Here is an 11,299-nt window from a genome sequence, read left to right as displayed (position 1 = left end):
CTGACAAGCAGAGGAAGATATGAAAGAGATAGAAATGAAAATCAGAAAATATTATTTTATCATCGGCATCCGCGTAAGCGCCTGCGCGATTTGTGTAGTTGCACACATGACATTATACTATACGCCATTCGCACCCGCCCAGGTCGCTTTCTATAATCCATCAGTTGTGTGGATCTCGCGCTGTGCTTGTCTGAGAGTAGACTATGATTGTTTTGTTTTCTTTCTTTCTTTCCTTTCACTATAACTTTGTCAAGGAATGTACAGACGTTCTCTTCTGAGAGCATCCCATGCCAATGCTCAACGATTGGTTCAAGTTCGCTGCGCCTCAGTGTGGATGAGTGGAGCACGGTGCTTTTGTCCCACTTTCATGCGTGAATTCTATGGACTGTATCATTTCGCTTTCTTAGAACTGTTGCTGAATCAAATGTCGATCATTGTATTGACAGTGAAAAGCTCTTCATCGATGCTAATGTTCAACAACTTCTGGCTGATCTTACTGGAATGGACCTTGAGAGGAAGGTTGTGGTCATAGTTGATCTTTCGAAAGTTCTACAGCACCAAAGTTCTGAGTTTACCCCAAGCATTTGAGGTGTTCAAAAGAAGAAGAACAAAAATTCAGCAGCGATCTCATTTTGCTTTGATGACTGATGAACGACTTGCTCAGGTAATAGTATTGGTAATTTTTTCTTCGTTTATTTTTAATCGGTCACCGCAGTTTCAAGACTATGGATAAGATGCGTGCAGAAGCTAGGAGGTTCTTGAATTTTGTTCCAATTAAAGAACCGCGATCACAGGAGGTGAAAATTCATATGATTCAGGCGGACACTGTTTTGTTACACTGATCTCTCCTTCTGCAGGTCAGCGTTCTATCAAAAGATGCAGAAATCATGTGTTTTGATAACTCCAAGTTTGTGTTCGTTGATATCACATTTGATGCTAACGATCAGGTGATATAGCGGTGAACGCTCTTTTTTCTACTACATTTTCTCCTACTATGGGGTTTAGAGATTGTAGGGTTGCAATCACTACTTATCTTACTACAGCATTGCATTCGTTCAGGATCGTACCGTAGTAGTACGTGAAGTTGACGGTACTCTTCGTATTGCTACACCAGAGGAGCATGATAGGATGAATCGAACGTATTACGAAAAACCAAACAGACCTGTTTTTCTTCCTCCTTTATTCGAAGATCCTTATCTTCAGGTGAGCTTTCTTGTCCATGCTGAGGTTTTCCGTGTAGAAGATCCATCTTCCATAGGACGCTTTGGATAGGAAAGAACATGAGTTCGTTCTTGACTGGGCTTGTTGGTTTTTCGAACCAGACGATCCTGCTTATGTAAAGGTTTGCGCTTTTTGAATGATTGTAACCTAATGGGCTAAAACAGTGGTTTCATCTCCAGCTGGTGAGGTGCGTTTTCGATCGGATCGTTGAAAGCGGCGACTTTGATGTTTTACACTCCACTCGTCATTTCGGTACAATGGTATTTTACCTTGCTCTCAACGGGAATATTCCACCCTTACTGAATTTCTTCGGAGCACATGGAAGGTTTCAATTTGATAAGCGTTGATGTTTTCTTGGATCCAGCCCTTTGTGTACTGTCTGGTATTTTCCATCTCTGATCTTTTACGTTCTATAGGGTTCGTGACTGTGCCAACCTAGTGCGACTACAGAAAACGCTAAATCCTGATTGGCGGTTTGTCATAAACAGCGGTGACACTGATCTCAAGATTATAACCGATTTCGTTAAACAGGTTTTGTTGATGTCACCTCATCTGTATCTTTGTTCTTATTTTTCCTACTTAATATTTTGAAATACCTACATTTCTAACCTTTTCCTTCCCCTCCTCAGTAGTTTATAGTAAAATAATGAGCACTAAATGATTAGCTCCTACTGAGAGCAACTCTCTTTCTGTCCTATCTCAGCAACAATCTGGGCTGTCACAATTTTCGTGCAGCAGACTCGGTCTCGGGGGAGACTATGTATAACAACAGTAACAGTTTTCATGGTGATATTATTTGATGCAAAGATATAGGGCTCTAATGCTGCAAACGCTATGGTAGGGTCAAAACGACTGAAGCACGTACGCGGGTCCTTTCGAGGCGGTGCAGTGAAGTGTAGCGGAACCCTTGCTGGCGCCACCCATCGCTGCAGTTTGCGACGGACCCAACTCGGTTCTGACTGCTGCCTTTACCTCGCCGTTTTCGAGCGCGTACGCAAATGCATCGCAACTACACTCCTGATTCATGTCGTTTCGACCCGACTGTATGTGATGATGGGCCTGTATTTAACGGGTTAAAGCGTGACTTCATGTCGCTTTGACCCTACCAAACCTATATAGTAGTATAGGTATTAGTAGAGTCAAAACGATATGAAGCACGTGCAGTTGCGTACGCGGCTGCGCTCGAAACGGCGCGGTGGAGATAGCGGTTGAAATGGAAGTGGGACCCTCGCGAACTGCAGCAATGAGCGGCGATAGCAGGAGTCTTCACTTTATCCTAACTGCTGCACTCCACCCCTTCGAGCGCCTCTGCTTACACAAATGTACGTGCCTCACGTCGTTCTGACTCTACTGATATATCATGATCATGGTCATGATATATCATGATCATGTATCATGTATATCATGTATCATGATCATGATCTATCTACTATATAATAACGGGCTTATTCTGTCACGTGTGTCTGTGTGTGTGTCAGTCACGAAATTCAAAATGAGGGGTGCGACGGGTCCACCGGCGTCGAGTTAATGCCTCGAAGCTAGGAAGCTATAAAATGAGGTGTGAAGGGGTCCACCGGCACCAAATACCTATAGAAAGGGGTACGACGGGTCCAAGACGTCGGATACCTATAGAAGGGGATGCGACGGGTCTATCGGCGCCAGATAGCGTTAGAAGGCGGTGCGACGGGTCCACGGCGTCGGATACCTATAGAAGGGGGTGCGACGGGTCCCACGACGTCGGATACCTATAGAAGGGGGTGCGACGGGTCCATCGGCGCCAGATAGCCTTAGAAGGGGGTGCGACGGGTCCATCGGCGCCAGATAGCCTTAGAAGGGGGTGCGACGAGTCCAAGACGTCGGATACCTATAGAAGGGGGTGCGACGGGTCCATCGGCGCCAGATAGCCTTAGAAGGGGGTGCGACGGGTCCCACGACGTCGGATACCTATAGAAGGGGGTGCGACGGGTCCCACGACGTCGGATACCTATAGAAGGGGGTGCGACGGGTCCCATGGCGTCGGATACCTATAGAAGGTGGTGCGACGGGCCCATCGGCGCCAAATAGCCTTAGAAGGGGGTGCGACGGGTCCAAGACGTCGGATACCTATAGAAGGGGGTGCGACGGGTCCATCGGCGCCAGATAGCCTTAGAAGGGGGTGCGACGGGTCGACGTCGGATACCTATAGAAGGGGGTGCGACGGGTCCCATGGCGTCGGATACCTATAGAAGGTGGTGCGACGGGCCCATCGGCGCCAAATAGCCTTAGAAGGGGTGCACGGGTCCACGGGCGAGGCTGGCGCCAGATAGCCTTGCGACGGGTCCACGGCGCCAGATAGCCTTTGAAGGGGGTGCGACGGGTCCACGGCGCGACCATAGCCTATAGAAGGGGTGCGACGGGTCCATCGGCGCCAGATAGCCTTAGAAGGGGGTGCGACGGGTCCATCGGCGCCAGATAGCCTTAGAAGGGGTGCGACGGGTCCACGACGTCGGATACCTATAGAAGGGGGTGCGACGGGTCCATCGGCGCCAGATAGCCTTAGAAGGGGTGCGACGGGTCCCACGGACGTCGGATACCTATAGAAGGGGTGCGACGGGTCCACGGCGTCGGATACCTATAGAAGGGGGTGCGACGGGTCCATGGCGCCGGATACCTTAGAAGGGGGTGCGACGGGTCCATCGGCGCCAAATGCCTTAGAAGGGGTGCGACGATCCAAGACGTCGGATACCTATAGAAGGGGTGCGACGGGTCCATCGGCGCCAGATAGCCTTAGAAGGGGGTGCGACGGGTCCCACGACGTCGGATACCTATAGAAGGGGGTGCGACGGGTCCCATGGCGTCGGATACCTATAGAAGGTGGTGCGACGGGCCCATCGGCGCCAAATAGCCTTAGAAGGGGGTGCGACGGGTCCATCGGCGCCAGATAGCCTTAGAAGGGGGTGCGACGGGTCCATCGGCGCCAGATAGCCTTAGAAGGGGGTGCGACGGGTCCATCGGCGCCAGATAGCCTTAGAAGGGGGTGCGACGGGTCCACGGCGTCGGATACCTATAGAAGGGGGTGCGACGGGTCCATCGGCGCCAGATAGCCTTAGAAGGGGGTGCGACGGGTCCACGGCGTCGGATACCTATAGAAGGGGGTGCGACGGGTCCAACGACGTCGGATACCTATAGAATGGGGTGCGACGGGTCCCATGACGTCGGATACCTATAGAAGGGGGTGCGACGGGTCCATCGGGGCCAGATAGCCTTAGAAGGGGGTGCGACGGGTCCACGGCGTCGGATACCTATAGAAGAGGGTGCGACGGGTCCATCGGGGCCAGATAGCCTTAGAAGGGGGTGCGACGGGTCCATCGGCGCCAGATAGCCTTAGAAGGGGGTGCGACGGGTCCATCGGCGCCAGATAGCCTTAGAAGGGGGTGCGACGGGTCCAAGACGTCGGATACCTATAGAAGGGGGTGCGACGGGTCCACAGCGTCGGATTGCTATAGAAGGGGGTGCGACGGGTCCACCGGCACCAAATACCTATAGAAGGGGGTACGACGGGTCCAATGGCGTAGAGTTGGTGCACCGATGATAGATACCTTTAGAAGGGGGTGTGACGGGTCCAATGGCGTCGAGTTGGTGTGCCGGCGTCGTAAAGCTAGGGACGTTGTAAAAGTTTTATAGTTGTAACCACTTTCGGCGTTGCGCTCCACCTACTCGGCTCCGCTGTTCCTCAGAAACTGGATATACACGTTCAAACAGCTGCTTAAATAGTAGCACGCTGTTTATGTGATCTGACGTGGAACGCTATCTTTATCAGTACGATGATGTTGTCCACGTCATTTCATGTTAAACATTATTCTGCCGTAACTGTTAGGGAGAAACAACAGGAAAACCCATTCTTCGAATACCACTTTCAAATCGTGTCTACACTGTGTAGGGAACGAAAACGAATGAGTGTTTTGAGCTAAAAGTAACCTTTAGGGTCAGAGTAATTTCAGTAGAAGTGCTGTTCAGCAGTAAGAAGAGTTGTGCAAGCGAGGGGAGCACATTGAAAACCCAAAAGCTGTAAAATTGGGTGCGACGGACAGCGTGGAACTGTTGTACAGTATTATTTTGCAGTAATTTTTTTTGCGTGTCGCAGAAGTTAAATGGCACGTTGCAGCCGTTTGATACCCGTGGCTACTGCGCGCGTTGTTCATCACCTCTACGACTCCTCCGTGCGTTTGTTTCCTTGCACGTTTGCCTCAGCTTGGTATTGTGCTCCTCAGAAAGTGGAAACACGAATGAAACCGGCTGCTTAAATAGTAGCCAACAGCTTACATAATTTGACAAAGAACGTTACCTTTATCAGTGATGGTGTGACATGTGTCATGATCTTCACATTATTTTATGTTAAACATCATTCCTTGATAGCTGTTGAGGAAAATAGGGAGAACACCCATTCTTCGCGTAATGCTTTAAAATTGTGTATATATTATATTCGAACCGAAGTAGTGTTTGAAGCTAAAGTTTGAATATTCTCAAAATGTAGAACTGACGCGTTTAGAAAAAACTATGAAATTTTTTGTCTTTATATACATTAAAAAAGAAAGAAGAAAATAACAAAACAACATGAAAACAGAACTCTTATTATTTACAGAAAATATCACTACCACTAATTTTTGAATTTCAATTTAAAAGTATATTTTGGTTAGTTGATGAAAGTGAGCGAAGCGAACACCACACAAAGTCTGAGAGTCCGGCGTAAGCCGGACGATCAGACTTGTATATAATAACGGGCTTATTCTGTCACGTGTGTGTGTGTGTGTGTGTCAGTCACGAAATTCAAAAAGGGGGGTGCGCCGGTGGACCCGTCGCACCCCTTCTACTGGTATCTGGCGCCGGTGGACCCGTCGCACCCCTTTCCATAGGTATCTGCCGCCGGTGGACCCGTCGCACCCCCTTTTTCGAATTTCGTGACACACAAACAAACACACGCAAACGGAACGCAAACGGCTGATTAAATAGTAGCAAGATGTTTACGTGATTTGACGTGGAACGTTATCTTTATCAGTAGGATGATGTCTTTCACGTCATTTTATGTTAAAACATCATTCTGTGATAACTATTGGGGGAAATCAGGAGAAATACTCATACTTCGAGTAATGCTTTCAAATTGTATCTACATTATTCTGGCATCGAAGGAGTGTTTGTAGCTGATGGTCGAATATTCTACAAATGTAAAATTGACGCGTTTAGAAGGAAAACTGTGTAATCTTTCGCCTTAATTTACCGGCGTCGAGTTGGTGCCTCGACGCTAGAAAGCAACAAAATAGGGTGTGATGGGTCAACCGCCTGGTGCTTATTGAGACCTTAATCTTATGCTTTTTTCATCAGGTGGAGAGGATAGTGAATTGTGATGAGAGAACATGTGGTTTCGGGGCTATAAGCGATAACGAATATGCAGACCCAAAGGAGGAAACCCTTGAATAGTCCGAAGAAAAAGCTGTGCGCGAACTGAATTTAGGAGGTCATTTGTAGAGAGATTTACTGCAATCTATGTTAATTTGAACGTTTGATTTACGTTGTATAGCGCTATAGATGTTGAATTAGCAAAAAAACATTCCTAAGGGAGATGTCCGGACGTTCGCGGTTCCTTTACCCATAAATTTGTTAGGATATAGGTTTAGAAATTTATATGAGACCACAACTCGCGAGTGTATGAAACCGTTGCCTCCCGATATATCCAGCGATCAGCACAAGCGGAGCCAGCGCGAGCAGGTAGCAATCTGGCCTGTATACGCGGCCCCATTATAATTGTAGATTATTATTATTTGCTTGTTTCTGTTAGGAAGAAGTTGCTAATGATATTCGAACTCGATGCTCGAACTAGTCAACGATATTTCAGAAGCTGCAGTTCCGTGAACAATTAAAAGATTTGATCGCTTTTCTGAAGGAAGGTGTGACTATACCTTCCCCGTCGCAGAATGACTTTGCCCATAAGACGACACTGAATACTAAAGAAAAGGTGATTGTATTGGCATTAGTGGAACCAATCGTATTCGCTACAAAATGTAGTAACAGTTCAGTTCAGGCGACACTTGATGCGTGGAACCTCCGAGGAAACACTGGCTCATTAGCACATCTAGGCGAACAGTATGGGGTGAAGGCTCGTTGACTAGACATTTTTGTCATTCGTTTGCAACAACTTCTATTTGTTTCCCCATAATGTAAATTGTACAGGTGACTAAATCAGAGGAAAAGACGGAAGCAGCGACAGATAAATACATAGTTCGTGATGAACGACGAGAACATTATGGGCGGCAATCTGCGAAAGATACCTCGGAAAAAGATGATTAACTCTCGTTCTTACTTTGCTATATGTTTGTCGAGTAGAAGTACATTTAAAGAGAAGCTCGTTTTTTTTTTTAAATCTGTTGTTTGTGTTGTTAGTGTGAGTATAAAAATTTGCCGATGTCAAGGTCGCCTGTTATCGCTACTTGCATCGAATATTTTATTTCATCGTAGTGAATTTCGTATTCGTTTCTGTTTTAGTTCTTAGTCAAAAGGAAGGAGTGTGATGCCGCGAAAGAACATATCCATGGTTCGTCGTACATCAAACAGAGGCGAAAAACCTCAGTTATCAGATAATGGGAATTCAGGCCATGCTTGTCCTCTGTCACCTCTTACTCCTTCGTAAGTCATTTCAAACTGTAGTGATGATAATATTCTAGTTGGACACAATAACCTGTTTTTAGTAATCTGCAAACATATGGTGCACTTCTTTTACTTCATCCTGAAAATTTGGGAGTCCACTTTTTTAAATGTAAATTTGCTGGCCATTAAAGTATATACTTAGTAAGAATTTCTACTCAGGAATCGTGGTATTGCTTCAGAACAAGCTAGTTCAAGATGTTGTTCGTTAATAAGACATATAGTCGGGTCAAAACGACGTAAAGCACGGCGCAGTTGCGTTTCCGCTGCGCTGGAAGCAGTGCGGTAGAGCGTACCGGTTGTGGGACCTACGCGAACTACAACGATGCACCAATTTGGGCATCACCTCGATCCTAATTACTATGCTCCACCTCGCGCTACTTGCAGCACATCCGCTTACACAATTGCACCGTGCTTCATGTCGTTTTGAGCCTTTTATATGTATTGTTTTTTTTTCAATTATCTAGATAATCTACATAAACACTCAACACTCTAAACAAAAATAAACAAAAAAAAAACAAATAAATAAACAAAAGTAAATAAATAGACATAGACAACCCAGTAATTCTCCGATACTGTCGTGTTTTTGTAACGGTGAAAATGTTGTGGGGAGGGAGGCAGCTCAGCGGCGGCCTTGTTTCTGGATGCTCTATCTTACTTTTTTCTCTTATTAACTTTAGTTTACATGCCGTATATCCTCTAAGACTAATATTTAGGTCTTAGGGCCCGATTGATTGATTTATTTCCAGAAATCAGAGCGCCACGTTCCCATGCTTCCCCTCCCCAAATACATTTTAGTCTTCGTATGTTTACTTCAATAGTTGGGGCTCCCTGCATCTCACTAAAAAAAATTCAGATCCAAAGACACTGTAAAGAGCTATCCTTCGCCTCTGGATGAAATTCGTGGGAAGCTCTATGTTCTGCGGGAAGACCTAGATTTCGATTGGGAACCTAGCGACAGTGCGGTTTTAAAGGTATGTCGACATGTATTTTTTTACTCGAGAGTGCCACTTTACTTCAGTTGCTTTTCTCTTTGCGGCTCTCTGCTGCTTTGTGGAGCAATATAAGCGACTGTGACGAGGTAGGAGAATTTTGGATATTTTTTGCTTGTATATGTCCTTCTTCTATTCTTTTGAAGCAATGATGTAATGATGTGTTCAGGTTTACAACTACTGGGAACCTTTACATTTACTATTGTTTGGGGAGGGGCTTCAGACTTGGGAATATTCCCCATTATATGCCATAAGGTAGAGTTTCAACGCTCCAACTACGTTTTCCCTCTCGTCTACAAGAGTTTTCAGGTCTTACTTCTACATATACTTGCACTACATTCCTGCGAATGTTCTCTTCCATTTATTGCCGTATTCTAAAATCGCTCTTTTTGTAACGTTGCGGTGTTGCATTGGTATATTTACTCTTTTGGGAGAGTTCTCTCTCTACAAAGCAGTATGTAAACAGTGAGTTTTAGCTTACATAAGCATTCCAACAACGGAGCTCTTTTCGCATTCGTTGCTTTGTTGTTCTTTTTGTGTAAACCCGTTGAACACAATTTCACGAACCTTTCTATACTCCTCGAAAACTGCTACATCTGTCACCATCGACGATGGCGATTACTGTCATAAAATTTATGTAATGACATAGACACACATCAATTCATAAAAGTGTCTACTATAGCCTTGTAAGTCTAAGTGTTGTTGCGATTTCCATGTGTGTGAAATCTTTACCTGGAACGGTTACTTATTCGTATCTAAACTTACACTCAGCTGCGGGAGCCTCCGCCCCTTGGACCAAGGCTAACCTGGCGCGAAATTCTAAGTGGAGCAGCGGGTAACTACTTCCTCCGTTTCTAAAGAGGAATAGACTCGGAGAAAATCTGGAAGTGAATGCTATGAGAAGCTTGACGAACTCTTATCATAAAATAGACGAAGAGAATATCACAGCAAATCGTATCACAGCAAACAACGGTTACTATCTTCGAATTTTGAAGTAGGGATTAGAACTGCAACACACGATTTTTGATCCTCATCTTGCAGCTGACCACGATTATGTAAGATAACTACATGATCCTAATCCTATATGATGATACATATCGTTTCTTGTTCCTCTCTCCAGCTCCCTTCTCGTTGTTCCACTTGTTCTTCCTTCCTGCTTCCCTTAATAGTCGAGCGCTGAGTTTAATTTGAATGGGGCGGGTGTGGCGCAGTTGGTTAGAGGTGCGTTGTGGCCACACGGTCGAGGGTTCAAAACCGCCCTAGCGCAAACCAAGCCTTTCATCCCTATATATATGTGTATGTATATGTATACATGCATATATATATATATACATATATATATATGTATATATATATATATATATGTATATATATATATATATATATATATATATATATGTATATATATATAGACTGAACCTGAAGTTCTCTTCACCCCAACATAATATCAAAATCACTTTCGTAGTTAGGCCAGAGCGACAGCACCACCAAATATTAACTACACCTTGTCGATACGACACAGCATCGCTGCAATTAGCATGATACTGAGATGCTGTATTCATATATAGCGGGAGCCTAATAGATCATTTAGTTAATTATTTTGTATTGTACTTGATCTTTCAAGTAAGCAACAATTACATATCTGACTCCATATATCTTGTTTCTTGTAGCCTGAGTATCAGTATTGGACGTTTTTTCGTTGTGTTTTCGATGCTCTCTACTGGAATGTTTATATCAAGGTTCGTTCTCGAGAAAATTAGTCACATTAATTAATAGTTGAGCGCTGAGTCAACACTATGATAATAATCTCTGCGTAGTACGGCTTTTCTGCCTTCGTCTTTCACAATGGTCATGAACATGTATGCTGCGGCTGCGTTTCTGGAGGAAAAGTGGTTAGTTTTGTGTGCTATTTCCGTTGTATCTTCATTTTAGTTTTCCTTCCTAAACATTTAGGTTCTCTGCCATTTTTTGCACTGCAATTTCTGCGCTTGTTGGTTGGCCATTTGCTGCCGTTCTTGGCCTTCCAATTGTTGTAGAAATGCTGATTTTCAGGTCGAAGTATGTCCTCTATTCTTTCGCCTAACTTTGTTAAATTCTTGTCGCTTTGATTATCTTTAATTAGTCGTTGTTCCAGACTGAAGATGTTCTCGTACTTCACAGCTCTTGCTGGTATCATAGTTGGTGGATCACTTTTTTCCGTTGATTCTTACTACTATGGGAAGCGTGTTCTAGTTGGTTCTCATTGTATTTCATTTTTTTTAAAGACAAAAGACCGTTTCGATACTCAGATGGCCCATATTCTCTGATTTTGTGGCCTGTGGCCCTATCCATCCCTTCCCACAAGAGGTTGGCAAATTCTGAGGGAGGATTTTGACGATTCCACCCAGCTGAGTTTTTACCCGACTGTTGTA

The 11,299-nt window shown here is 45.0% G+C and overlaps 1 protein-coding gene across 4 annotated transcripts in view; it reads left to right on the top strand.

Moving 5' to 3' along the window:
* Positions 1-256: 256 nt before the first annotated feature.
* RB195_018628 (uncharacterized protein) overlaps positions 257-11,299 on the top strand; it is a gene marked incomplete at both ends in the record, with an annotated part of 64,937 nt that continues 53,894 nt past the window's right edge. Inside the window, 22 exons of one of the 4 annotated variants that reach the window (XM_064186155.1) lie at positions 257-348; positions 408-519; positions 590-664; positions 723-797; positions 858-947; positions 1,060-1,203; positions 1,259-1,342; positions 1,401-1,546; positions 1,638-1,752; positions 7,091-7,210; positions 7,277-7,345; positions 7,426-7,473; positions 7,738-7,786; positions 7,845-7,878; positions 8,753-8,870; positions 8,918-8,977; positions 9,058-9,143; positions 9,198-9,353; positions 10,559-10,627; positions 10,706-10,780; positions 10,842-10,946; positions 11,023-11,119. In XM_064186155.1, the coding sequence (XP_064042033.1) occupies positions 257-348; positions 408-519; positions 590-664; positions 723-797; positions 858-947; positions 1,060-1,203; positions 1,259-1,342; positions 1,401-1,546; positions 1,638-1,752; positions 7,091-7,210; positions 7,277-7,345; positions 7,426-7,473; positions 7,738-7,786; positions 7,845-7,878; positions 8,753-8,870; positions 8,918-8,977; positions 9,058-9,143; positions 9,198-9,353; positions 10,559-10,627; positions 10,706-10,780; positions 10,842-10,946; positions 11,023-11,119 (2,019 nt within the window). Of the gene's footprint in view, positions 349-407; positions 520-589; positions 665-722; positions 798-857; positions 948-1,059; positions 1,204-1,258; positions 1,343-1,400; positions 1,547-1,637; positions 1,753-7,090; positions 7,211-7,276; positions 7,352-7,425; positions 7,543-7,737; positions 7,879-8,752; positions 8,871-8,917; positions 8,978-9,057; positions 9,144-9,197; positions 9,354-10,558; positions 10,628-10,705; positions 10,781-10,841; positions 10,947-11,022; positions 11,195-11,299 lie in introns of those variants that run through there. The other 3 variants (XM_064186156.1, XM_013451434.2, XM_064186154.1) reach the window with 3 other exon arrangements.

This window comes from Necator americanus, chromosome II (assembly GCF_031761385.1).
Source record: "Necator americanus strain Aroian chromosome II, whole genome shotgun sequence".
Lineage (NCBI taxonomy): Eukaryota > Metazoa > Nematoda > Chromadorea > Rhabditida > Ancylostomatidae > Necator > Necator americanus.
This window is presented reverse-complemented; position numbering and strand designations above follow the sequence as displayed.